Source organism: Cheilinus undulatus, linkage group 19 (assembly GCF_018320785.1).
Source record: "Cheilinus undulatus linkage group 19, ASM1832078v1, whole genome shotgun sequence".
NCBI lineage: Eukaryota > Metazoa > Chordata > Actinopteri > Labriformes > Labridae > Cheilinus > Cheilinus undulatus.
In genome coordinates, this window is record NC_054883.1 from 26,582,370 (window position 1) to 26,606,506 (window position 24,137).

At 40.5% G+C, this 24,137-nt stretch overlaps 2 protein-coding genes across 2 annotated transcripts; both read left to right on the top strand.

Annotated features, from left to right (window-relative positions):
- Nucleotides 1-209: 209 nt before the first annotated feature.
- On the top strand, nucleotides 210-5,228 carry si:dkey-73n8.3 (uncharacterized protein LOC100150965 homolog). Its single transcript, XM_041814452.1, has 7 exons — nucleotides 210-223; nucleotides 1,269-1,384; nucleotides 2,122-2,277; nucleotides 2,365-2,469; nucleotides 2,832-3,041; nucleotides 3,755-3,947; nucleotides 5,126-5,228. The coding sequence occupies exons 1-7, from the start codon at nucleotides 210-212 to the stop codon at nucleotides 5,226-5,228; spliced, it is 897 nt and encodes a 298-aa protein (XP_041670386.1).
- A 2,339-nt stretch (nucleotides 5,229-7,567) lies between these two features.
- zgc:112332 (uncharacterized protein LOC553712 homolog) lies at nucleotides 7,568-23,370 on the top strand. The gene is made up of 7 exons (XM_041814247.1): nucleotides 7,568-7,650; nucleotides 10,038-10,153; nucleotides 16,504-16,659; nucleotides 16,768-16,872; nucleotides 19,395-19,604; nucleotides 20,162-20,354; nucleotides 22,869-23,370. The coding sequence occupies exons 1-7, from the start codon at nucleotides 7,640-7,642 to the stop codon at nucleotides 22,969-22,971; spliced, it is 894 nt and encodes a 297-aa protein (XP_041670181.1). The 5' UTR covers nucleotides 7,568-7,639; the 3' UTR covers nucleotides 22,972-23,370.
- The last annotated feature ends 767 nt before the right edge of the window (nucleotides 23,371-24,137 follow it).

Below are 24,137 nucleotides of genomic sequence, written 5' to 3' on the forward strand. Positions count from 1 at the left end.
ACATGCTCTGACATTCAGTCTAATCGATCGGTCACAGAGACATGCTTCAAACAGAAGAGGATCTCTGTTTGACTAGAACATCCCATTACAGTCTCTAACATTTACATTTTAAAGGAGCTCCATTCTCTCCGTCTCAGTCAGAGCTCTGGAGCCGGTCCGTGGAACACTGCATCTGATTAACAAGGGGTACTGAAACTGTGGAGCAAGGAATGCAGGCAATCAGGTAAGAGACTTTAATTCATCTGGATTATCATCAGTAAGGATGGGATGAGACTGAAAAAATAACTTTAGATGTTTTATCTGAGTGGTGAGACAGGATAAATGTCAGTTGGTTGGTTCTCAGGAAAACAAAAAAATAAAGTCTGATGACTCAGGTCAAAATAAAACACCCAGAGTTAGCAACTTTTAGATATCAGCATTATCAACATTTTCACTGAGAGTTTGATGTACTCTGTCCTCCATCCATCCATCATCCATCCAGTCATGCATCCATCCATCATCCATGCATCCACCCATCATCCATCCATCCATCCATCAACCATCCATCATCCATGCATCCATCCATCATCCATGCATCCATGCATCATTCATGCATCCATCCATCATCCAGCCATCCATCCATCCAGCCATCCATCCATCCATGCATCCATCCATCCATCTTCTTTATCTTTCTTCTAATTTTTGGCCATTGGAGACTGGAGCTGATCCCAGCTGTCATTTGGGGGGTTTCTTCTGGATTGGCCTCCAGTCAATCAGGGCTGACATATAGAGACAGAAAACCTGTCACACCTACAGGCAATTTAGAGTCACCCACCAGTTAACTTAACGATCATATTTCGGGAACTGGAGAGAACCTGCATGTACAGGGGCAACATGCTAATTACTAGCTAAATTAGACATACTTTATTGGGCTCAATAAAGTATCTATCTAATCTAATCAAATGCTAACCCCACACAGAAAGGCCCTGACAGACCAGGATTTAACCTGGAACCCTTTTAAAAATATACAAAATACATTTCTGAGTTGTAGGAGAGGATCATGGGTGGAGATGTTTGCCCAAGGTCAGATCTAAATGTTAAGTGAAGTCCCCGTGTCGGTTTAAGTGCTGTGACTTTTAGTTCAGTTTTAAATCAGGTCAGTGGTTTGAAGGGTCCTCTTTGTGTAGCAGACTTCGTCCACCTTATAATTTAGTTCAAACATCACATAAACAAAAACCTCTGACTGTCACAATCATGTTTTTTAAAAAACTTTACCCTTTGTTTCCCAGGTCTCTTTTTATCCCAAAGTGGTCCTCAGACATACGTCTGGATGGAAAGACCGCCATCGTGACGGGGGCCAACGTTGGAATAGGAAAGGAGACGGCTAAAGACCTGGCAGCCAGAGGTGAGGGGCCAGAGCAGCATGTTGAAAGGCAGATAGACACAGAGGTTTAAAGGCTCTGGATTATTCTCTTTTACTGTGGGACTCTGTCATAGTAAAGGGAAGTTTAAAGGCTATTGTTTGTTCTCTATTAATTATTGCAAAACTCCTGACTGTATTTTAACGTTTGGAGAGCATGACAAAATGTCTGATTGATCTCAGATCTTTGCTTGCACAAATTTCCCGTGCTCATGTTCAGTCCATTCTCCTCTCATTTAGCTTGATTCTGCCCATTGATAAAATCACTCTCTGATTTTTCTCTGTGGCGTACAAAACTTTCTCTGAGCTCTAAACATATTTCTGCTCTTGGATTTCTTCCTCGAACCAACTGATAAGAAACAGATAGAGGATGGACAACCCAATAGGAAACTAACAGGCAGTGCTAAAGTGATTGGTCCATCCCCTCCCTGTTTCCTATTGGTTGTTTCCCCAAAGTTTTGTAAGCCACAGAGAAGTATCTGTGTCAGTTTGATGAACGATCAGAATCCACCTGAATGAGATTAGAATGGTTTGATTGGAGATCGGTCAGACATTTAGAGCACAAACAGAGAAAATCTAAGAACAATGAGGCATTTAAGAGTCTTGGATGGAAAGACTGAAGAACATTTTGAGACTGAAACCACTAAGTCATGATCTAAAAATGTTTTAAATGCACTCTAGAGTTTTGCAACAACACTGACTCCATATAAATGTCTGTGTAGGTGCTCGGGTGATTCTGGCCTGCAGAGACATGGCCAAAGGAGAGCAAGCTGCTCGGGACATCATGAGGGAGGTGAAAGGAGCCAAGGTAGTCGCCAAACAGCTGGATCTAGCAGATACCAAATCGATCTGCCACTTTGCTGAGAATGTCTACAACTGTGGGTGACACAGATATATGTAGATATAATCATCTAAGCCTGTTAATCACAGACTGTAATGAGGGAATCATGTTTATTGTTCTCCAGCTGAGAAGGCTCTCCATTTTCTGATCAACAACGCCGGCGTGGCAATGTGTCCTTATGGGCTCACTGCGGACGGATATGAGATTCAGTTTGGAGTCAATCACTTAGGTAGGACACAGAAAACATGGAGGACAACCATTATGGATGAGAGCTAGGTCCCATTTCAGCTGTGACAGACTGGTATCAAATAAAGGCTCCAGCATTTTCAACCAACCAGCCCTTAGTTTCAGAATCAACTCTGACCTGAAAATTAAAGCTTTAATTCAGTCAGAATGTAGGAGAGAGGTAAAAACAGCACTTAACAGTGAACCTCTGCTGTCTTAACCTGCTCTCTCTGCTGACACTTCTTTGTGTTTGACTGATTCAGTGATTTATTCAGACAGAAAAAAACTGAGGTTATTGTGAGCTCAGACAGGAGAGTGCTAATTTGTGCTCTGTGTTGTTGCTCTGTTCCTCATCTTTAACCCCAGGTCACTTCTTCCTGACCTTCCTCCTCCTGGACCTGCTGAAACACTCGGCTCCATCCCGGGTCATTAACCTATCCTCAGGGGCTCACGCTCTGGGAAAGATCCAGTTTGATGACCTGAAGGGAGAGAAGGGTTACCACCCAATGAGGGCCTACGCTCAGAGCAAGCTAGCTAACATCCTGTTCACCAGAGAGCTAGCCAAACGGACCGAAGGTAGGCTAACCATCCTACACCCGTGATATTTATCTATACATACGTCTCCGAGCAGGGCCGTCTCTAGGACTGAACATCCATAAAGAATCCATCCATGTCTCTGAGCTCCTCTCTCTCTGTCTGAACATCCATAAAGAGTCCGTCTCTATCTCTGACCCAGTATGAGAGTCTCATGCCTCGACCACAGCAGCCCCGGGGTCGGAACAGAATGAGAATGAATACATCTGAAGGAAACTCTGCTGTCTACTGATGAAACTTCTTATTTCTCACTCTCTGTTTTAGAGATGCCTCGTACTGGATCTCTGCTGATATTTCCGAACCCTCGCTCCTCACCAGCTTCCCCCACTTTTCCAAAAGTTGCCAACTATAGCTCACTATTTTGCAAAAATGAAGGGACCCCCCCAACATCCAGCTTTGCCAACATTCAGTCTTCTAACTTTGATGAAGTCTTTCTTTAAAGTTTATGAATTATTCCAGCTCCGTTCATCCCTCCACCTCCTGTGTCATGACGTAGTAAACCACATGCTGTATGCATGTGTTACTTTCTATCTTATTTGATTGAGATGTTTAATTGTAGTTGTAGGTTTTTATTTTTTCATGAACTAAGGCCTATTTTTAACAAAGACAGATGTAAAAGTTCTGAAGCTAAAAATGTAATTTTACGGTTTTATCAAAGTTCTGCTCCCACATGTATCCATCTTTCTGACCCTCAGTCCTCGGGGTGACCGCCTACGCCGTGGACCCCGGTGCCGTGAACACCGAGATAACCCGACACTTCTGGCGCCCCCTTGGGAGTTTAGTGAAGAACTTCTCTTATCTGATCAAAACTCCAGAAGAGGGCGCCATGACCACCATCTACTGCACCGTCACTCCTGAGAACCAGCTCCATACTGGGGGGTACTACAGGTCAGTGGGACCCCTCGTTAGTCCGCAGGAATACTCTGGAAGGGGTCAGGACCAGGCCCCCCCTTATAATTCTATGATATGAACCCATGTCCTCTGGATCAGCAGCACCAGTGACTTCCTGCAGCTAACATTCTTCTCCTTGGTCTGGCTTCAGTCAGCTTTTAGACTCTGTTAACGTGATATGGTTCTATGTCCTACGTTTTCTCCTCTTTTTTCTGACATCCCAGCCTTACCCAGCTCTGATGAATGCTGACATTATTTAAAAAAGGGGTTTGTTCCATTTAAAAAAAATGGATTCATATTTTAAAACAGCAGACCCTGAGTTCCTATTTCAGTGGCTCTCAGCTGGTCCAGCCTCAAGAAACACCTAAAGATGATAAATCATGACCCATATTTAAAAAAACTTTCAACCACTCAAATCTACATGAAGAAGAACAATGCAGTTTGGACCAGAGATAGAGCAAATCATCCCCACCTGTCCAGGAACATTGTTCTATATCAAACTGTTCTTCAAGAATCTTTATGGAGCTAGTTCGTGCAGGACACAGTAGTCATACGCCCATCTGTGATCAGCTGACAGCTAGCTGATCCTAATTAACGCCTCCTACAGCCAATCGCAGCTCTTTCTTACAACACAGCGGTGAATATGAAGAACTTCTCACTAATCCCTGCTTCATTAATGTCGATTCACCACGCTGCTGCTGCCGCAGGCAGTGCTTGACCTCCTCCACCCCAGCCTCCTCCTTTATAGCATAAAGCATGTTTCACCCTTTTATTCAGATTACTGCTACTATGGATTCATTGCTTTTGAACTTATTTTAATGTATTCAGTACAAATCGTCATAGATGTATTCATCCATTTGGGGGTTTCTAGCTATCCACTCCCTGGAAAGCCAAACATGATGCTGACAAACCCAGGGAGAATCTTTAAAGCAGAGCCTTCTCCACAAAGTAAATCTGTTGATCCATTTTTCAGTAAAATGGTTAAATGTATGAGTGTTCCTGACTGAAATTATATTAGAGTTCAGATGTAGATTTAGCTGGGGGGGGGGGGCGCAGAGATCTTTGGTTTGTTCCTCAGAGGTCCTTAGCCTGTTTAAATTAAAGCTTTCTAAATTAATACTCAGATATAGATGAAGCTTTAAAAACATCTCCATGCTGTATTTCTGTTTTTCCAGAGACTGTGGACAGGTCCAGAGCTGCAGGGCCGGTCAGGACGACGGTTCGGCCTTAAAGCTGTGGGCTGTCAGCTGCCACCTCCTCGGCGTCCGCTGGAGATAAACCACCGACCTTCATACTAGAGAGAACAAATACGGCACATGTAGCGACTCCCTCAAGATGAAAATTCAGCCAATACTATGTCTGTTGATCGGTAAAAATAGGGATGTACCAATACTGCTTTTCTCAGAATCAGCTTTACACGCAAAATGACACAACAGGGAAATGACTCTGACCAGCTTTACTCTCATCTCTGTCATTAGAACACAGATATACTACTACTACTAATAATAATAATAATGGTAATAATACACTTTCTCTCTTATGTTGAATGTCCTCTGTTGGTCAGACTAGAACTCACCCTGGTGTCTGTATCGGTGCATCCCTACTGGAAATGTTTTTTTGGTGATGAACTGAAACTGTGCATGTAGACAGAAATGTAGAACTGAAAGTAATAGAACTTGATTGTTATGAAGAGTTTAAAGGCTGAGAATTTCGATGGATGGATCAGAAAATGAAATGATCTGTTAATAAAGAAGTCACTGATTAATAAGAACTATCGCAGCCTGTTGTTTATTGTCAACCAGATAATTCAGGTCAGACATGATAGTGGTTCTAGAATAGTGGATCTAAAATCATGGTTCTAGAAAAGTGGATCTAAAATAGTAGATCTGGTATAATGAATCTAGAACAGTGGATCTAGAAAAGTGGGTCTAAAATAGTGGATCTGGTATAATTGATCTAGAATAGTGGATCTAAAATAGTGGATCTGATATATTGGATCTAGAAGACTGGCTCTAGAAGAGTGGATCTAAAATAGTGGATCTGATATATTGGATCTAGAATAGTGGCTCTAGAAGAGTGGATCTAGAATAGTTCGATCTGGAAGAGCAGGTCTAAGGGAAATATGATTTTAAGGGGCAATATTCTAACAATTTATAAAATTCTTAACATAAAATGAAAATATTCCTTAAAATAAAATAATAAATAAAAAAGTAAATATTTTAAAAATAATAATAAAATAATAAAAAGTTGCTGTAATACCCTTTAAGTAAACCCAATCTGCATATAGTTAATAAAAAAAAATACATCATTTTGTGCGTGTGTGTTTTTTTTTTTTTTTCTCTCTGTTCTTCACATCACAAACACTTAAACTGGTATTTAAATGGTTAAAGTCCCAAAAATTAATCAGTGTTTGATATTTATGAACAGGTCTGATGATGATTTAAAATTGATGTTATATTATTCTTGTTTTTATTTATGTTTGCTGCTATTTCTGATAAATAGCAGCAGCATTTATTTTAGCTCCTCTGATGTTAATGTTGTTTTACATTTATCTAAATGTCTGGTGGACTTCTCAATATTGACTTTTGATGCCCTCTAGTGGCAGCAGTACATTACTACATGTAATCTTCATCCTTACCTGTGCTGACTCCTGAGGTCACTCCAGGTGAAGTAAAGTACAGGTGAAGTACATTACAGGTTAAATACTACAGGTGAAGTACAGTACAGGTGAAGTACAGTACAGGTGAAGTAAAGTAAAAGTGAAGTAAAGCAAAGGTAAAACACAGTACAGGTGATGTGATTTAGCCGGGCCCTTGTTTAAGTGATCATGTTCTTTTATCCCTTATCATGGTGAGAATGTTCTAGGGTTTTATCTGAGACTCTCAATGAAATGTTGATACTCATGCAGCCATGTAACCCTCCAGTATCTCTCTGCATATTTCTGTTTTTCTCTTTTATTTGCAGTTTTTTTGTATGTCTTGCTCAAAATTGAGGATTTTGGTAGGAAGAGCTCTTGATAAATGTTTAAATACAGTGTCATTTTTTTAAGGTTCCTTAGTTTATTTTGTTCTGTTTTAACATTAGGATTGAAAACATAGCATCACTACAGTGTATTTTATAGCTGTTGGAACAATAAGAAATTACATGTAGTTCATACGTGGGCTTAAAATGGGATAACAGTGCCATCTAAAATGATCAGCTTAACTCTTTATCTTAACATGAATCACTTACATTACAGACTTTATCGTTTTATTCAGCTATGGCAGAGATTTTAGATATATTTTAGAATATTTTAGAATAGATATTTTAGAATTATTCTGGAGAGTGTTAGGGATTACCAGTTATTTTAGAACTATCCGGGAGAGTATTAGGAAAGACACATTAGGAAGTACATTGATACATAATGATATGATGCCTTTAAATAAATCTCTTTTTAAATAACAAAACTATTCCAGACTCCCAGCTCCTCTGACTCCTCTCAGACAGCAGGAGGCAGCAGGAGAACTCTAAACTTTAATTGTGAATCAAGCGTGTGAGCTCGCTCCTGATTGGTCGAGCTGACGCTATTGATGTGACGTCACATAGGGGCGGGTCTGAGGAACGCTGATGTTTGATGAATGAGGAGTCAGAGTGGAGGAGCTGCAGGAGAAGGAGGTTCATATCTGTGAGCAGAGAGGGTTTAAGGAACCATGCACTGCAGGTAAGACTGAGATCAGCTTTAATGATTATCAATAATTATCGATCATTACAGAAAGGTTCCCGGGGCTCCTGGTTCCTGGTCTCTGAGACGGCATCAGGTTCGGATTTCTATGTCTGTTCTGCCGTAAAGTGTTCACACTTTTTTAATTTTAGCTCCTTTTTCATCAGTCATAGGGAGTTTGAGCTTAAAAATGTTTATTTACTGAACTCTAACAGTCTAATCACGAGATTATAAACTCTGAGTATAGGGAGGGATGAAAATCACATCTTTAACTCAGTGATAATAAATCCGATGGAAGTCCAGATGCTTTGGTAGAACAGTGACAGAACCAGAAGGATAAAATGAGCTGATACCCGTTTGAAACAAAGGCAACAAGTCCCAGAAAAACAGTAAGGTCCAGTGTTCTTTTGCTTTTTAATGACTAGTAATTGCAGCTTCGTCCTTAAATACTGTTGAAATGGTTTTAATATCAGCAGCATGTCTGTAAACTGAGGTTTCATATTCATCAGCTCTCCATGATTTTAATGATCAAAACAGGCAAACCTTCATGATCTTTCTTTAGATTTTAACCCAGACAGATAGAAGGCCTGCTCTTTATCACACACGTTTGTAACATTTAGGAGATCCGTGGTCCTGCTGAGAAGTCAGAGTTTCTGTGTAAATTTAAAGTTGCTAACATCTGAAGAAGTTCTTTCTTCATACCAGGTCCAACCACTGTTCCAGATGTTTCTATTCTTTTAAAAACTAAGAATGTTTGGTATCTCGGAGTCAGATTTGTCTCTTTGGTCTAAAACAGGGCAGCCGGTGCCTCTGGGGCCTAAGGGGCCCTCCTCACTCAGTGTGGCCCAAAAGTCAGTTTCAAAAATCAGAAAGTTGCAAACCTAAAGAAAACAGGATTAAATTTGATAAAACATTAAAAATAAAATCGCTGATATAATTAACTTGTAATAAATCAGAGGAATAATTATCTGATAAATATTTAAAACACTTTATTAAATGAATTTGTATAAAAGACTGGATATTTAATTAAAAAACCACTAAAATAATCAGTAAATATTATGTTCAGAAATGATAAAATAATATTTTTAAATGCAGATGTTCATTCAATTAAACCAAATAAATTCTCAGTTACAGACAAATGTAAATTAAAACATTTAAACCAAGCTTCATGTTCCTTTATAAACAGCTCAGTTTGTTGATTCTACTTTAAAAACCCAAACCTATTCATAAGTTTATCCTGATAATAATATCACCCAGATAACATCCTGATCCCCTAATAATTCCTCGAATAGACGATGTATAAAAAACCAATTATCTCATAATCAATATGCATAACTATTTACCTTAACTCAGTACTTTCAATCAACATATTGATACAAATGATACTGTATTAGCCTCTGTATTGTTTGAAGATATATCCATGTACAACTCCAATTCCAAAAAAGTTGGGATACGAACCAAATGTTAAAAAAAAAACAGAAGTCAATGCGTGTCACATCTCATTAACTCATATTTGATTCACAATAGAACAGAAACAACATATCAGATGTTGAAGCTCAGACACATTACCATTCATGAAAATATTAGCTCATTCTGAATTTGATGGCAGCAACACATCTCAAAAAAGTAGGAACGGGACAACAAAAGGCAGGAAAAGTAAGTGGTACAAATAAAAAAACAGCAAGAGGAGCATTTTTAACTAATTAGGTTAATTATCAATAGGTCAGTAACATGACTGGGTAAAAAAAAGATCATCTTAGAGAGGCAGGGTCTCTTAGGAGTAAAGATGAGCAGAGAAGCTGGATCATGGAAAGAAGAAGCCATGTGTGAACAGGATCCAGAAACACAACTTTCTTCTCTGGACTGAAGCTCATTTAAAATGGACTGAGGCTACATGGAAAACTGTTCTGTGGTCAGATGAAACCACAGACGCTGTATCCTGTGGACAAAAGAGGAGAGGGACCACCCAGCTTGTTATCCTAACTCAGCTCTAAAGCCTGGATCTCTGATGGTATGGGGTTGCATTAGTGCTTACGGCGTGGGCAGCTTACACATCTGGAAGGAACTATCAAGTTGGAGTTGTTTTCTATTGCCCAGCCCTACTAACATATAGAAGTGTTAAGATTATCAAAACATGCTGAAGTGTCTCTGTTGAAGAGTCTCTGTCTTTGTTTTTAATAGTTTCTTTCACATTTTTTCATCATTTTATAGATTTGTATTTTTACTCTTTTTTAGTAAATTAGGATAAAATATCCTGTCCTGAACATAAACCAGATTACTGACTCTCATAGCAGGATTAATCCTGTCCCTCGGACTCTGAATAAAACCATATTTTAAATATTTATCTGCTGTTTAATGTCTGTTTCCTGTATCGATATTCTCTCCAGGAGTGTCTGCTGTAACCGCTGGTCATCTGAGGAGAGACTGGATGGGAAAACCGTCATCATCACCGGAGCCAACACGGGGATTGGGAAAGAGACCGCCAGGGACCTGGCCAGGCGAGGTACTGCTGATGTGGTCTCAGTTTTACCACCAACGCTTACAGACATTCCTCTCTTCTGCTAATCTGGTCTGAGACGTGGGTGGTTTAAGGCTGCAGAGCGTGCTCTCTGCCCTCACACCACCGCCATACAGTCAGCTTTACTCTAGTCATGTACTGCTCACCAGCAGGACCGTTCTAGGAGGCGGGGCTTTAAGTGACCTACAGCAGGCTTCAGTCAGAGACCGCCTCCTTTTGTCCTGGTTTAGTTGTTTCTGGGTAGAAGTGGTCTCCTGCATGATCTAAGTGTATGAGCAGCGTGACACAGCGTGATGTGACGATGGCATGCCATTGGTTGTCACAGCCCATCACAAAGCATTCTGGGAAAAAGTTAGGCATTTAGCATTGGAGCTATCGCCCAAAAATGATCAAAATGGATAAAAATGCTTTCAGTGTCAGAATTACTGGTATGGATTTAATCTTCAGAGACCCTGGAGAGTCAGCTAGATCCAGGTTCACTAGAAAATCTTCTTTAGTGAGTATGACGACAAGGGTGGCGTGAACGCGTTATTAGTACAACCCTAACCCTAACAGAAAAGTAAGAGGCTATGATTTATAGCGCAAAAGTTTTTGAACTCTTCTTGTCTTATACAACAGAGCTAGTCTAGAGTTAAATGACTGAATTTGTTGGAAAACACCAGAAATACACAGAAGGGAGAATGACAGGATCAGGATGAACAAGACTCAGAAACACCAAACCAGAACCAACACCATGACAGTCTGATATCCTGGTTTTAGTGTTATAGTGTGTAGTCATAGTTGTAGTTGTGATTGTGTGGGTCTGTCTGTAGTGTGTAGTTTAGTGTGTGAGTCTGTGGGTTTGTCTGGTCCACCCTCCCATCTCTCTTTGTTCCCCGTCTGGCCCTGGTGGGGAGCAGGTCCTCACAATGCCCCCTCTGTCCCCTCTTCGTCTGTCTTCATCTGTGTATTGGTGAAGTGTTAAACAGGACGCTGGTTTCCACAGACAGCCTCCGTTCTTTATTCTCTGTCTGTTCTCTGTGTTGCTCTGTAAACACGAGGGAGAGGTGCTGAGTTTGGCTGAGGTATGAAAACATCCAGACCTAGAATATCTCTGAGACATAGACCATAGGAGCAAAGAGAACCTGGAGGATCCAGCTAGTGAATGTAGACTCTCAGAGACTCAGAAGATCTGGATCAGGACCAAAAAACTCCTAGTTTCTTTTTTATTATAATTTTACTCATGTTTCAGTAAGAGATGTGCATTTGAATGAATATTCACCCTCCAGAAGTCACAGCAAATATTTTAAATTTAAAGAGATCAACATCTGAGTTAGTTTGATGGCAGCAACACGTCTCAAAAAAGTAGAAACAAGGCCATGTTTACCATTGTATAGCCATTGTATATACCTCTTCTTTTAACAACAGTCTGTAAACGTCTGGTGAGTGAGGAGACCGGTTGATGGGAGAGGAATGTTGTCCCATTCTTGTCTGATGTAGGATTCTAGCTGCTCAACAGTCCTGGGTCTTCTTTGCTGGATTTGTCCTTTTCTGATGCTCCAAATGTGTTCTATTGGTGAAGGCTGACCAGTTCAGGACCCGGACTCTTCTTCTGTGAAGCCATGCTGTTGTAATATATTTGGTATGTGGTTTAGCATTTTCTTGTTGAAATAGTCAAGGCCTTCCCTGAAAGAGACATTGTCTAGATGGGAGCATATGTTGCTCTAAAATCTCTATCTACTAAATAGTTCCTTTCCAGATGTGTAAGCTGCCCACGCCGTAGGCACTAATGCAACCCCATACCATCAGAGATCCAGGCTTTAGAGCTGAGCCAGGATAACAAGCTGGGTGGTCCCTCTCCTCTTTTGTCCACAGGACACAGTGTCTGTGGTTTCATCTGACCACAGAACAGTTTTCCATGTTTCCTCAGTCCTTTTCAAATGAGCTTCAGTCCAGAGAAGACAGCAAAGTTTCTGGATTCTGTTCACATATGGCTTCTTCTTTCCATGATCCAGCTTTACCTGTCATTTGTGAATGGCACAGTGAACTCAGTTCTGGAAGTGTTCCTGAGCCCTTGCAGTGAAATCCAGTACAGAATCGTGCCTGTTTTTTTAATGCAGTGGCCCCTGAAGGCCCCTTCAGCCTTGACCCTTGCTCACAGAGATTTCTCCAGATTCTCTGAACTTTTTCATAATATTTTGGACTGTAGTTGCTGAGGAGCTGTATAGATGTGCATATATGTCAGTTAGTACAGTTAACTAGAGGAATAAATCACTCAGTCTCTAATATAACTGAAAGGCTCCAGTCTGTGTTAGTGTAATATATTAAACCTGTTTAAACATTAGTTTAGTCTGTCATGTGGGGAGATTTTTCTATCACTGCTAACAGGACTCTGAACAGAATGATTAAATTAGCAGTGATTAATGACAGTAGATGTTTCCTCCTATCAGGATCAGCTCATTTCTACCAAATATAATCAGGATTAGTGTGGATCTGCTGATTTTACAGGTAAATGCATGCATGCTAACATCAGTGTCAAATCACTAGGGCTAATGTCTGAACAGGGAAATAAGAGAGTGCTATGATAATATTTTAGTGAGTATAAAAACACCTGCAGGCTGGACTGGCGTTAAAATTTGCATACTGGTATTATTTATGCATGCAGAACACTGTGTACTCTGCAGCCTCTTCTTTAACTTCACAGTCCTCCTCTAGAGATTTACCTGCTTCATTCTGATTGGTCAGATTTCACATACAGTTTACTAACTGTTGAATGTGTTTTTCTTTCTGTGCTCATCGATACACCGCTTATTAAAACTCATAGTGCTCTAGACTTAGAATAACAGTTTATTCTCTGACCATACTTTATCACAGTCATTACAGCTGTTATTACACAGGTCCATCTACAGAACAAACAGCTGTATTATGGTGACATTAGAACCATTCGAGGATGGAAAGGGTCCGCTGGGCACCTGGCACACTGTCCTGGGTCTGATACAGCAAATTGGGTGCCCAGGATTGGGCTGTCCAGACAATGGGGGGACTGCATGTGTCATGGAGGGGCAGCTGGGAGGATACCTGGCGAGATGGAGGATGGCCATCAGGAGGATACCTGACCTTAGAGATGGACTGGAATGCACGTTGAGTTTGTTAGCTTGATGATAACACATAATGGAAATTGCCATTAACAGGCTAGCAGATTAGCATTGCTTGTCACAGATTTTAAAAGATCTATTTCCCTTGATAATGCTAGTATATGGCACTCTATACTTAAATGTGTAATGGAATGTTTTACCTTTCTTCTTCTTTAGTGCTTTTATGGTGGTTAGCAAACAGTTTACTACTGCTTTCTGGTAACTATATTAAAGGTGCACTGTTAGCCCTGATCAGTGGGGTTACTTTAAACGTGAGTAATGGAAGCTTGAGTTCAGTAAAGTTGTTAATGTAGTCTCTGTTCACAGGGGCAGTAATCATTTCCATGCGAACAGATCGACCAATCACAGACACCCAGTTGACACTAGGATTATGGGAAGTGTATTTCTAGGTCTAGTTCTTGGGGACAAGAGCCGGAAGATGGAACGTTATAAGCGTCTTTTTAAAACATACCAAAGACAATAAAGGATGACATCAAAGGCAGAATGTTTGTGAAGCTGGGGGTGTTGGGGCCTATTTCTGATTCTACCAAATAACAGGCTATAGTTGGTACTTATTGGAAGAGTTTTTTTTGGAAACTTCTCTGAAAGTTGCCCTCATTGGAGTGATTTGATTTATTTTTCAGAGAATTCATACACTGATATTTATTCTGGGGTAGGCCATATTTGTTTGTGAGGTTAGTGGTCCAGTGAATGAATGGTCAAACATTCTTCTCTCTGTGTTTGGCCCTCCTCAAATCAGAATGACCCCTCAGTATTTACCTACTCTTTGTTTAAAGGGGTGAACTTAACATACAGGGAGATGTGGGAACGATTGTTTTCCCATATGGGAACAGGACAGAGGAACAAAGACTGATGGGATATGGTCGCTTTGCTGTGGCTGATTAATTGCTCTCCTCTTCCATAATTACTGGGACAGCAGTGTCTGTGTGGTGGGGGTTGCCGCCTCTCTGTAAAGTGTTTGTTTGTGTGGGCATCTATGTTCGGTTGGTGTGTGAGCGGCCCAAGCGCCCTTCTCGCGCTCATTAAAGAGAGAGCAGCAGCGTTTTTACGTCAGAGGCGAGTGAGAATGACACAGCTGAGAGGGTCTAGTGTTCATGTGAGTGCGGCGGTTGGCTGAATGAACGAGTTTGAGAATTTCAGAGGAGAATCAGAGCAGATCTGGGTGAACCCTGCTTCATTAGTGATGGTTGATCTGAGAGCTCTGTCTGAACATGAGCAGATGTTTAAAAGTTTAAAACTGTAGATGATATTTATATAATTACAGGAGTTTATCTGTCAGACTGCAGGATTCTAAATATCTACTAAATACTTTCACAGGGAAAGGTAGGCAGAGGCAGGGGCCCCAGCATTAGGTTTTATTTAAGTGCAATCAGATGCTTTGATGCCAAAGGGCAGAGGATGGAATGTTTTTTAAGCTTTAGAGACATCATCTTTAAAGGCAGAGGAAGGAATGTTTTAAGAAGCTTTGATTACATAATCTTTAAAGGCAGAGGATGGAATGTTTTTTAAGCTTTAGAGACATCATCTTTAAAGGCAGAGGATGGAATGTTTTAAGAAGCTTTGATTACATAATCTTTAAAGGCAGAGGTTGGGATGTTTTAAGAAGCTTTGATGACACGATCTTTAAAAGCAGAGGATGGAATGTTGTAAGAACCCTTAATGACATAATCTTTAAAGGCAGAGGATGGAATGAGTTATAGGCTTTGATAAGATCGTCTTTAAAGACAGAGGAGGAAATACTTCATGAAGCTTGCTGACATCATCTTTAAAGGCAGAAGGTGATATGTTTTCTAAGCTTCAGAGACATTGTCTGTAAAGGTGGTGGATGGAATGTTTTAGAAGCTTTAGAGACACTGTCTTTCAAGGCAGGGGATGAAATGATTTATAGGCTTTGATGAGATTGTCTTTAAAGGCAGAGGATAAAATTTTTCATAAAGCTCGCTGACATCTTCTTTAAAGGCAGAGGGTGGAATGTTTTCTAAGCTTCAGAGACATTGTCTGAAAAGGCAGTTAATGGAATGTTTTGTATTCTTTAGAGACATTCTCTGTAAGGGCAGTGGATGGAATGTTTGATAACCTTTAGAGACATCGTCTTTAAAGGCAGAGGAAGGAATGTTTTAAGAAGCACTGATGACTTAATCTTTAAAGGCAGAGGATGGAATTTTTTAAGAAGCATTGATGACTTAATCTTTAAAGGCAGAGGATGGAATGTTTTTTAAGCTTTAGAGACATTGTCTTTAAAGGTAGAGGAAGGAATGTTTTAGGAAGCTTTGATTACATAATCTTTAAAGGCAGAGGATGGAATGTTTTAAGAAGCTTTGATGACATATACTTTAAAGGCAGAGGATGGAATGTTTTAAGAAGCTTTGATGAAAATCTTTAAAGGCAGAGGATGGGATGTTTTAAGAAGCTTTAGAATCATCATCTTTAAAGGCAGAGGATGGAATGATTTATAAGCTTTAGAGACATTATCTTTAACGGCAGGGAATTGAATGAGGTATAGGCTTTGATGAGATCGTCTTTAAAGGCAGAGGATAAAATATTTCATATAACTTGCTGACGTCTTCTTTAAAGGTAGAGGATGGAATGTTCTCTAAGCTTTAGAGACATTTTCTTTAAAGGCAGTGGATGAATGTTTTCTAAGCTGTAGAGACATTGTCTTTTAAGGCAGTGGATGGAATGTTCCGTGAGCTTTGATGACATCCTCTTGAATGGCAGAGGATCGAATGTTGTTAAAGCTTGGGACATAAGGCCTTTCTTACTCTGTTCTTGCCAAATTGTTGGCAATAGATGGCAACTTTTGGAAAAGTGGGTAGAACTGGTGAGGGCCTCTCACAGTCCCACCCACTTTTCCATAAGTTGCCAACAAAGGACAGTCAACATAAGGGAAAGATTGTTGGTAAATCTGTGTTCCAATACTGATAGAGAGATGAACTGTGCAGATTTTTTTCCTCCTCATGGCTAAAACACCAGCCCTGGATTTTGCAAACATAAATCCTCCACCAACACCAGAAGTGAACATTTCCAGTAGAATGCTTGTTGTCACGGTTCATTTCTCATTCTTTCTTATTTTCTAAAATTACATTATAGCCTTTGGAAATCGTAAGTGTTGATATCTCAGGAATGAATGAATGCATTTAAATGAGAAAGTGAAAACATGACTGTCATAGCAGTCTTTGTCCTCTGGCTCTTGTTTTTAAGGAGCACGCATCATCATGGCGTGTAGAGACCTGGAGAGGGCAGAGGAGGCTCGGACGGACATTTTAGAAGACACAGGGAATGAGAATCTGGTCATCAGGAAGCTGGATCTGTCTGACACCAAGTCCATCAGAGCCTTCGCCGACCTCATCAACAAAGGTGGGTTATTATCCATGACGTTAGACATTAGCCACATTTCTCTCTGATGTTTTATTATTGATGATACCAAATAACTATAAACGTTCTCTGACTGTGTTAATATTTCAGAGGAGAAACAGGTGAACATCCTGATAAATAATGCTGGAATCATGATGTGTCCCTACTCCAAGACTGCAGATGGCTTTGAGATGCAGTTAGGCGTTAATCATCTGGGTAAGTCCCAAAAGTGAATAAAAACTACAAATAACACCTGGGTAAGTCCTAAAGGTGCATTAAAACTCCAAATATCACCATGGTTATTCCTAAAGGTTAATAAAAACTACAAACACCTCCTGTGTAAGTCCATAAGCCTTGGAGGATGATGTCTTTAAAGGCAAGGATGGAATGTTTTCTAAGCTTCAAGGTCTGTGTCCACAGTAGTTTTAGAGCTGACAGTGCCGATAACATCAGTTTTGGTGTGCTTTTCTCCATCGTTCATTCTTGTGATTTTACCAAAGATGAATGCAGCTTCCCTCGATGGAATCCGTCACGTTGTTGTAACATGTAAAGGGATCTTGTCCAACCTCGAGAAGATGATGAGGATGTGCTTCTCTTCCACCATCGTCAGAAGTCCCACCCCTTCTTTATTTTTATTGGCAGGGGAGAAGTGACATTGACGCTGTTCCAAAGGTTGAACCGTTTTAAACCAAGAGAGTTAAGTGTGGTGACATAAACAGCTGATGCTGAAGGTAATTTCTTTTTTTGTGCCCAGGGTGATGATCTCTCAGAATATTGGACTACTCTGCTTTAGACCTGAAAATAAGAGCTGTGGACACAGGCCCACATCTTTAATGGCAGAGGATGTAATGTTGGGGATGGTGGGGGCTTTTTGCCAGATACTAGGCCAAAGATGCTAACTTCTGGTATAGTGGTAAGAACTGGTAAAGAACCTGTGTCCTCTAAGAGAGGGATAAGGATCTAGTGTTTTCTCAGACCTCCATGAGGTTCCCCGTTATCTCCATTCCTCTGAAATGTTTTTACTGCAGGCTGACAGAGGAAGAAACACGCTGCTCTCCCTCATGCTTACCACACACCAACATGTGAACATACAGTCAGAGATTACATTCCTGCAAATGGAAAAACATCCGCTACATGTTCTACCCTTTAGTGAGGCCAACAGAGGAACAGGAAAAAGAGAACAATAGTGAGAGAACATGTTTAGTTCACACAGTTCACATGTTCATGTAGGAGCAGCTCCTCTGTATTTGACAAGAACACAGACCATACAGGTTTATTTAACTTAAACTACATGAAGAATATTATTATTATCATCCTGCTATCTGAACTCTAATGCTATTCACAGTTCAACTGAACTACTGATCAGTACTTCTGATACCTGCAGGTTAAACAGTGAAATGTGATTCTCCTTTAATGTGTTAGAGCAACCAGAGAATATGGATCTCTAAGGTTGTTCAGGTAAAGTCACACCTTTAATATAAAGTGAACTCCAACAGCTGTTTTAGGGTGTAATATGGAATAATTTTCACATCATGTGTTTTGACCGTCCTCTTAAGTCAAGTTGAACTACGGCCAGTTTGAAGTCACTGACAAAGATTTGGGGTGTTTGGCTTTCTGCCCCTCTACATAAGTATATAGATCTGAATCATCAGCATAAAGAAGAATCTACAAATCTCTGCTGTGTTATTTATGTCATTTACAATGATGATAGAAGATAGATCCCTGAGAGATCTCCCTCATCACCTTAAAGATGACTTTAGAGAACTGTTTGAGTCCTGTTAGTCCTTTAGTTATATCAACTAAAAGCCAAAACATCAGCATCATTTCAGCGTTAGTTATCATCATACACAGAGGGAACTTCATGACAACCTTCCATTCAGGCCCACACGGTCCTAACAGAAGCTCTAAACCCACCAAGGAAGTGACAGAACTATTTTTACACCTGAGAACCTCAGCAGCAGAGGAAGGAGAGCAGATTCATCCTGTTGGCACCACTGAGATGGTGTCTCATAGTACTGCTCCGACTGTCATAAGGATCTTTAGCCTATACAATCTGATTTTAGCAGACAGTCGAGGTTTAACAGGCACAGTTTATAGTGGTCAACTGTTTGAATCACATGATCTGTCAGATTTTAGAAGATAAATACACAGCATAAAAAACTGTACATTTCCTTCAGGCACAGTAAAGTATCTTTTAAATATGCACGCTTAGTTAGGACAGGATGAACTAAAGATAGCTGGATCATTAAAGCACCTATAGATGAACTATAGATAAAGCCTATTTTAATAGAAGGTTCCTCCTCTTCACATTATTAGATCCTGATAGAAATATTCTAGCACATACATGAACGTCCATGAGCAGGCTCTGAGTGGGAGGTGCTGATAACGGTGTCACATCACATCGTCCATGTTTAAATCAGCATTATGCTGTTTTCACATGTTCGTATCATGCAGCATAAAAACAGTTTTAAACCTCTACTCTATGGAGTCATTATTGTTGCAAAACTCAGTAGCACATATTTATGTTTTGAGATAATGACTTAATGAATTTGGGCTCAGATTTAACCGCCAGAAACGAAACATTTTCTCTTATCTCTCTGGAATCTGTTCATGAACCAACATATTGGTTAGTCCATCCTCTGCCTGTTTCATATTGGTTAGTCCATCCTCTGTCTATTGGTGAAAGTTTAAATGCTTGTTTGAGATAATGACCTTGTTTTCTTTGTTTAATTCCTCAGGTCACTTCTTGTTGACGTACCTCTTGCTGGACCTCATCAAAAACTCCACCCCTGCCCGTATTATTGTGGTTGCGTCAGTGGCCCACACGTGGACCGGGTTAAGACTGGACGACATCAACAGTGAGAGGAGTTATGACACCATGAAGGCATATGGACAGAGCAAGCTGGCTAATGTCCTGTTTGCACGCTCACTGGCCAAACGGTTACAAGGTGAGCTCATACAGCGTGTTTTAAATGAAGACCTACAGACAGACGTCATATTAGTGAAGCACTGAGGTCTTGGCTTTGAGCTTTTATTGAAATTCTTTTATAAGGAAAGTTTTATGGAGGGAAGAGAGAGTCTTTGTGGTTAAACACGACTCAGAAGATCAGACTGTTTTTTAATTGATTTCTGCAGAGGTGTTTATGTTGTCCTCTTTTATCTGTCAACAGACTTCAGTCAGTTATATACCAGATTTTCTCTGGAAACATGGTGGTGGCATCAGTCCCTTGTTCTTCTTTTTTTTTTTTTTTTTTTTTTTTTTTTTGAATGGAAGTAAAAGTAAGACTTTAATATGATAATCTGTGGTCAAATGGAGTCTCCAAAACTGGGACAGAGCTTTCAAAAGTTCTGCTCCGAAAACAGAAGAAACAGTTATAATATGTACAGTCTGTACGGGTTAATGTTTCCAGATTAATCATGGGCATTAACATGTTGACGTGAACAGCACTGGTTATATATTAACATATGTGTATCTATCTGGTGTGTGCCTGTATCCCTGTCGTAGGTACCGGGGTGAGCGTGTTCTCTCTCCACCCTGGGGTGGTCCAGTCTGACCTGTGGAGGCACCAGCACCAGTGTATCCAGGTGGCAGTGAAGATCTTCAGGATCTTCACCAAGACGACGGTGGAAGGAGCACAGACCACCATCTACTGCGCCGTGGAGCCGGGCCTGGACAGCCTAAGCGGGGGATACTTCAGGTAGAAACACTCTTTAGTCTAGAACAGGAAACAGAAGGTCTTTACACCTGCTCTGTGACCCTGTTTACACCTCTCATTAACACCCTTGTATGGCGTTTAGATTCTGAGTGGTAATCCTGAATGCTTTGTGTGACCACACCCCTAATACTAGTTTAACTTCTGATAGCTCAGACTGACACAAAACTGGTCTGGGATGTCTTCATCTGGACTGGACTGATTGTGTTGATGCTACATATACTGGCACACAAAGAATGCCCCATCAGCTGACACGATCTGTGATAGTCCACCAGTAAGCAGAAACTGGAATATTTCATCCATCCTTCCTTGCTTTTAGTCTTGTACTGAAGTGTCATTCCAGTCTAAGCCTAACCCCACCATGTTTATTATCTAACGAAAATATCAGTGTGTTCTTTAACAGCATGTTTATGACAACATGTGGGAGAAAAGATGTTAAAGAGGCACTGCAATGAGTTAAAGAAAAACTCAAAGTTCTGTATCGGTCTAGGTTCATTAGAACACAAATAAACCAACAATCTCTCCCTCAAATTCGCTCCTGGTAAGGAGCGAGGGAAACCCTCACTCCTTGCAGCTCCACCCACTTTCCTCAGAGCTGCCTACTTTGGCCTACTATACGGCAAAAATGTGAAGGAAAGAGGCCCCAGCATCCCCAGCTTTACCAACATTTCGTCCTCTGCCACTGATGAGATAATCCATTTAAAGCCTATAAAACATTCCACCCTCTGTCACTGATAAGTCAATACATTTAAAGGCTATAAAGCATTCTGTCCTCTGTCTCTGATGATTTCATCCATTATAAGCCTGTAAAACATTCCGTCCTCTGTCGATGATGAGATCATACATTTAAAGCCCATAAAACATCCTCTGTCTCTGGTGATGTCATCCATTAAAGCCTATGAATGATTCTGTCCTCTGCCTTTGATGAAATCATCCATTACAAGCCTATAAAACATTCCATCCTCTGTCTCTAATGAGATCACCCTAAAAAGTCTATAAAATATTCTCTCATCTGTCTCTTATGATGTCATTCATTAAAAGCCTATCAAACAATCCGTCCTCTGTCTCTGATGATATCACTCACTAAAAGCCTATAGAATATTTTGTCTTTGATGATGTCATCTATTAAATCTACTAACTCTAACTGTGGTCTTCGTCTGCCTCCGTACTAAATCTAACCATAGATTCCGTCCATCTCCACACTAAATCTAACCGTGGTCTTCGTCTGTCCCTGTAATTAATCTAACCGTGGTCTTCGTCTGTCCCTGTAATTAATCTAACCGTGGTCTTTGTCTGTCCCTGTAATTAATCTAACCGTGGTCTTCGTCTGCCTCCGTACTAAATCTAACCATGGTCTTCGTCTGTCTCTGTGCTAAATCTAACCGTGGTCTTCGTCTGTCTCTGTACTAAATCTAACCGTGGTCTTCGTCTATCTCCATACTAAATCTAACCATGGTCTTCGTCTGTCTCTGTGCTAAATCTAACCGTGGTCTTCGTCTGTCTCCGTACTAAATTTAACCGTGGTCTTCGTCTGTCTCCGTACTAAATCTAACCGTGGTCTTCATCCGTCTCCGTACTAAATCTAACCTTGGTCTTCATCTGTCTCCGTACTAAATCTAACCGTGGTCTTCATCTGTCTCTTTACTAAATCTAACCGTGGTCTTCGTCCGTCTCTGTACTAAATCTAACCGTGGTCTTCGTCCGTCTCTGTACTAAATCTAACCGTGGTCTTTGTCCATCTCTGTGCTTAATCTAACCGTGGTCTTTGTCCGTCTCTGTACTTAATCTAACCGTGGTCTTTGTTCATCTCTGTGCTTAATCTAACCGTGGTCTTTGTCCGTCTCTGTACTTAATCTAACCGTGGTCTTCGTCTGTCTCTGTACTAAATCTAACCGTGGTCTTTGTCCATCTCTGTGCTTAATCTAACCGTGGTCTTTGTCCGTCTCTGTACTAAATCTAACCGTGGTCTTTGTCCATCTCTGTGCTTAATCTAACCGTGGTCTTCGTCTGTCTCTGTGCTTAATCTAACCGTTGTCTTCGTCTGTCTCTGTGCTTAATCTAACCGTGGTCTTCGTCTGTCTCTGTACTAAATCTAACCGTGGTCTTCGTCCGTCTCTGTACTAAATCTAACCGTGGTCTTCGTCCGTCTCTGTACTAAATCTAACCGTGGTCTTCGTCCGTCTCTGTACTAAATCTAACCGTGGTCTTTGTCCATCTCTGTACTAAATCTAACCGTGGTCTTCGTCTATCTCCATACTAAATCTAACCATGGTCTTTGTCCATCTTTGTGCTTAATCTAACCGTGGTCTTTGTCCGTCTCTGTACTTAATCTAACCGTGGTCTTCGTCTGTCTCTGTACTAAATCTAACCGTGGTCTTTGTCCATCTCTGTGCTTAATCTAACCGTGGTCTTTGTCCGTCTCTGTACTTAATCTAACCGTGGTCTTCGTCTGTCTCTGTACTAAATCTAACCGTGGTCTTCTTCTGTCTCCACTGTCAGTGACTGCGCTCCTGCCCCATGTTCAAGGATGGCCTCTGATGATGACTTGGCCCAGAAACTTTGGGACATCAGCTGCGGCCTGCTGGGCATCACATGGCAGTAAACCTGGAACAAAATAAAGGACATGATTTTAGGGACATTTACGTGATTATATATATGTTTTCATGACTCCAACAGGTACAAATAAAGCCTTAGAGTCAGAGCATCACCAACAGAAGCTCATTGTATTCTGAAATATTAACGTGAATCCACGATGTAGTAAACATATCTGGTCCAAACAGGATTTCAGGATGTTCTATCCTTGTTTCTCGGTGTTTAATTATACAGCATGTCTGTTTAATACTGTAGGACTTAACGTGTGACAGAGAAGCCTTCAGCTGTATTTTTATTATACTTTCTCATGTGAATATTCTTTCTCTGGTCAGTTGGAGTTTTTTTTACATATTTGTTACCCTTGTAAATATCAGCCGGAGTTATTGTGCCTTGAATAAAAGAACCTGGTTTATAAAGACTCTCAAAGTCCCCTTAAGCCCTTAGTGAGTAGTTCTGGTCGAGGATGGAGATCCTACTGAAAATGGTCTTTAAGTGATCTTAAAGCAGAATGTACTTTAATAAAGGTCTACCCTCTTTGGTTTCTGTCTCTAGGTCAGAAATGATCTCTTGTCCCCTAAATCCTTCATATTTAAAACATCTGAAAATACCCTGATAGGACAGTGGCCCCTACAGCCATAACCAGGAGGCCTCAGGTGGCCCCATCCCTCTGTTGTTAATATTTATGTCCTGCTGCTCTGCAGCTGAACTCTGTTGAACCTTAGTCCCTGTCTCTTTGTCTGATTTAGTCTCCTCTCATGTCAGGGTGATAATGTAATATAAGAATATAATATAGAATACCATGTCCTGTCGTAAACAGCAGTTTTCCTCCTGTACCTCCTCTAACTCTGAAAACAACGGCAGAGAACAGCCAAGTGTTTAGAAAGTTCTTGATAATCTAGATCACATGAGGGAGAATTTAAGACTACAGGAATGTGGTCTGAGCAAAGATCAGTACCTAAACGAGCCAAGGTACAACAAACCCAGCTATGAGGATTATGATTCAGATCAATATTACAGAACTAAATATTTCACCACACAGCTGTTTCTATAAGAACCAGACAAATACCGTATTTTTCTTAAGGACTTAAGAGTGAAATAATTCTCATTTAAACATCCAAGTTTTATTAAAACAGGAAACCAAAGAGGGACATTTGTCAAGTTTTGTCCATGCTGAGG

Excerpts from the sequence above, each read along its gene's own strand:
- si:dkey-73n8.3 (XM_041814452.1), top strand. Across the intron at positions 2,278-2,364 it reads TGCTGAGAATGTCTACAACT|CTGAGAAGGCTCTCCATTTT; the intron begins GTGGGTGACACA and ends ATTGTTCTCCAG. Across the intron at positions 2,470-2,831 it reads GTTTGGAGTCAATCACTTAG|GTCACTTCTTCCTGACCTTC; the intron begins GTAGGACACAGA and ends CTTTAACCCCAG.
- zgc:112332 (XM_041814247.1), top strand. Across the intron at positions 16,660-16,767 it reads CGCCGACCTCATCAACAAAG|AGGAGAAACAGGTGAACATC; the intron begins GTGGGTTATTAT and ends TTAATATTTCAG. Across the intron at positions 19,605-20,161 it reads ACTGGCCAAACGGTTACAAG|GTACCGGGGTGAGCGTGTTC; the intron begins GTGAGCTCATAC and ends TCCCTGTCGTAG.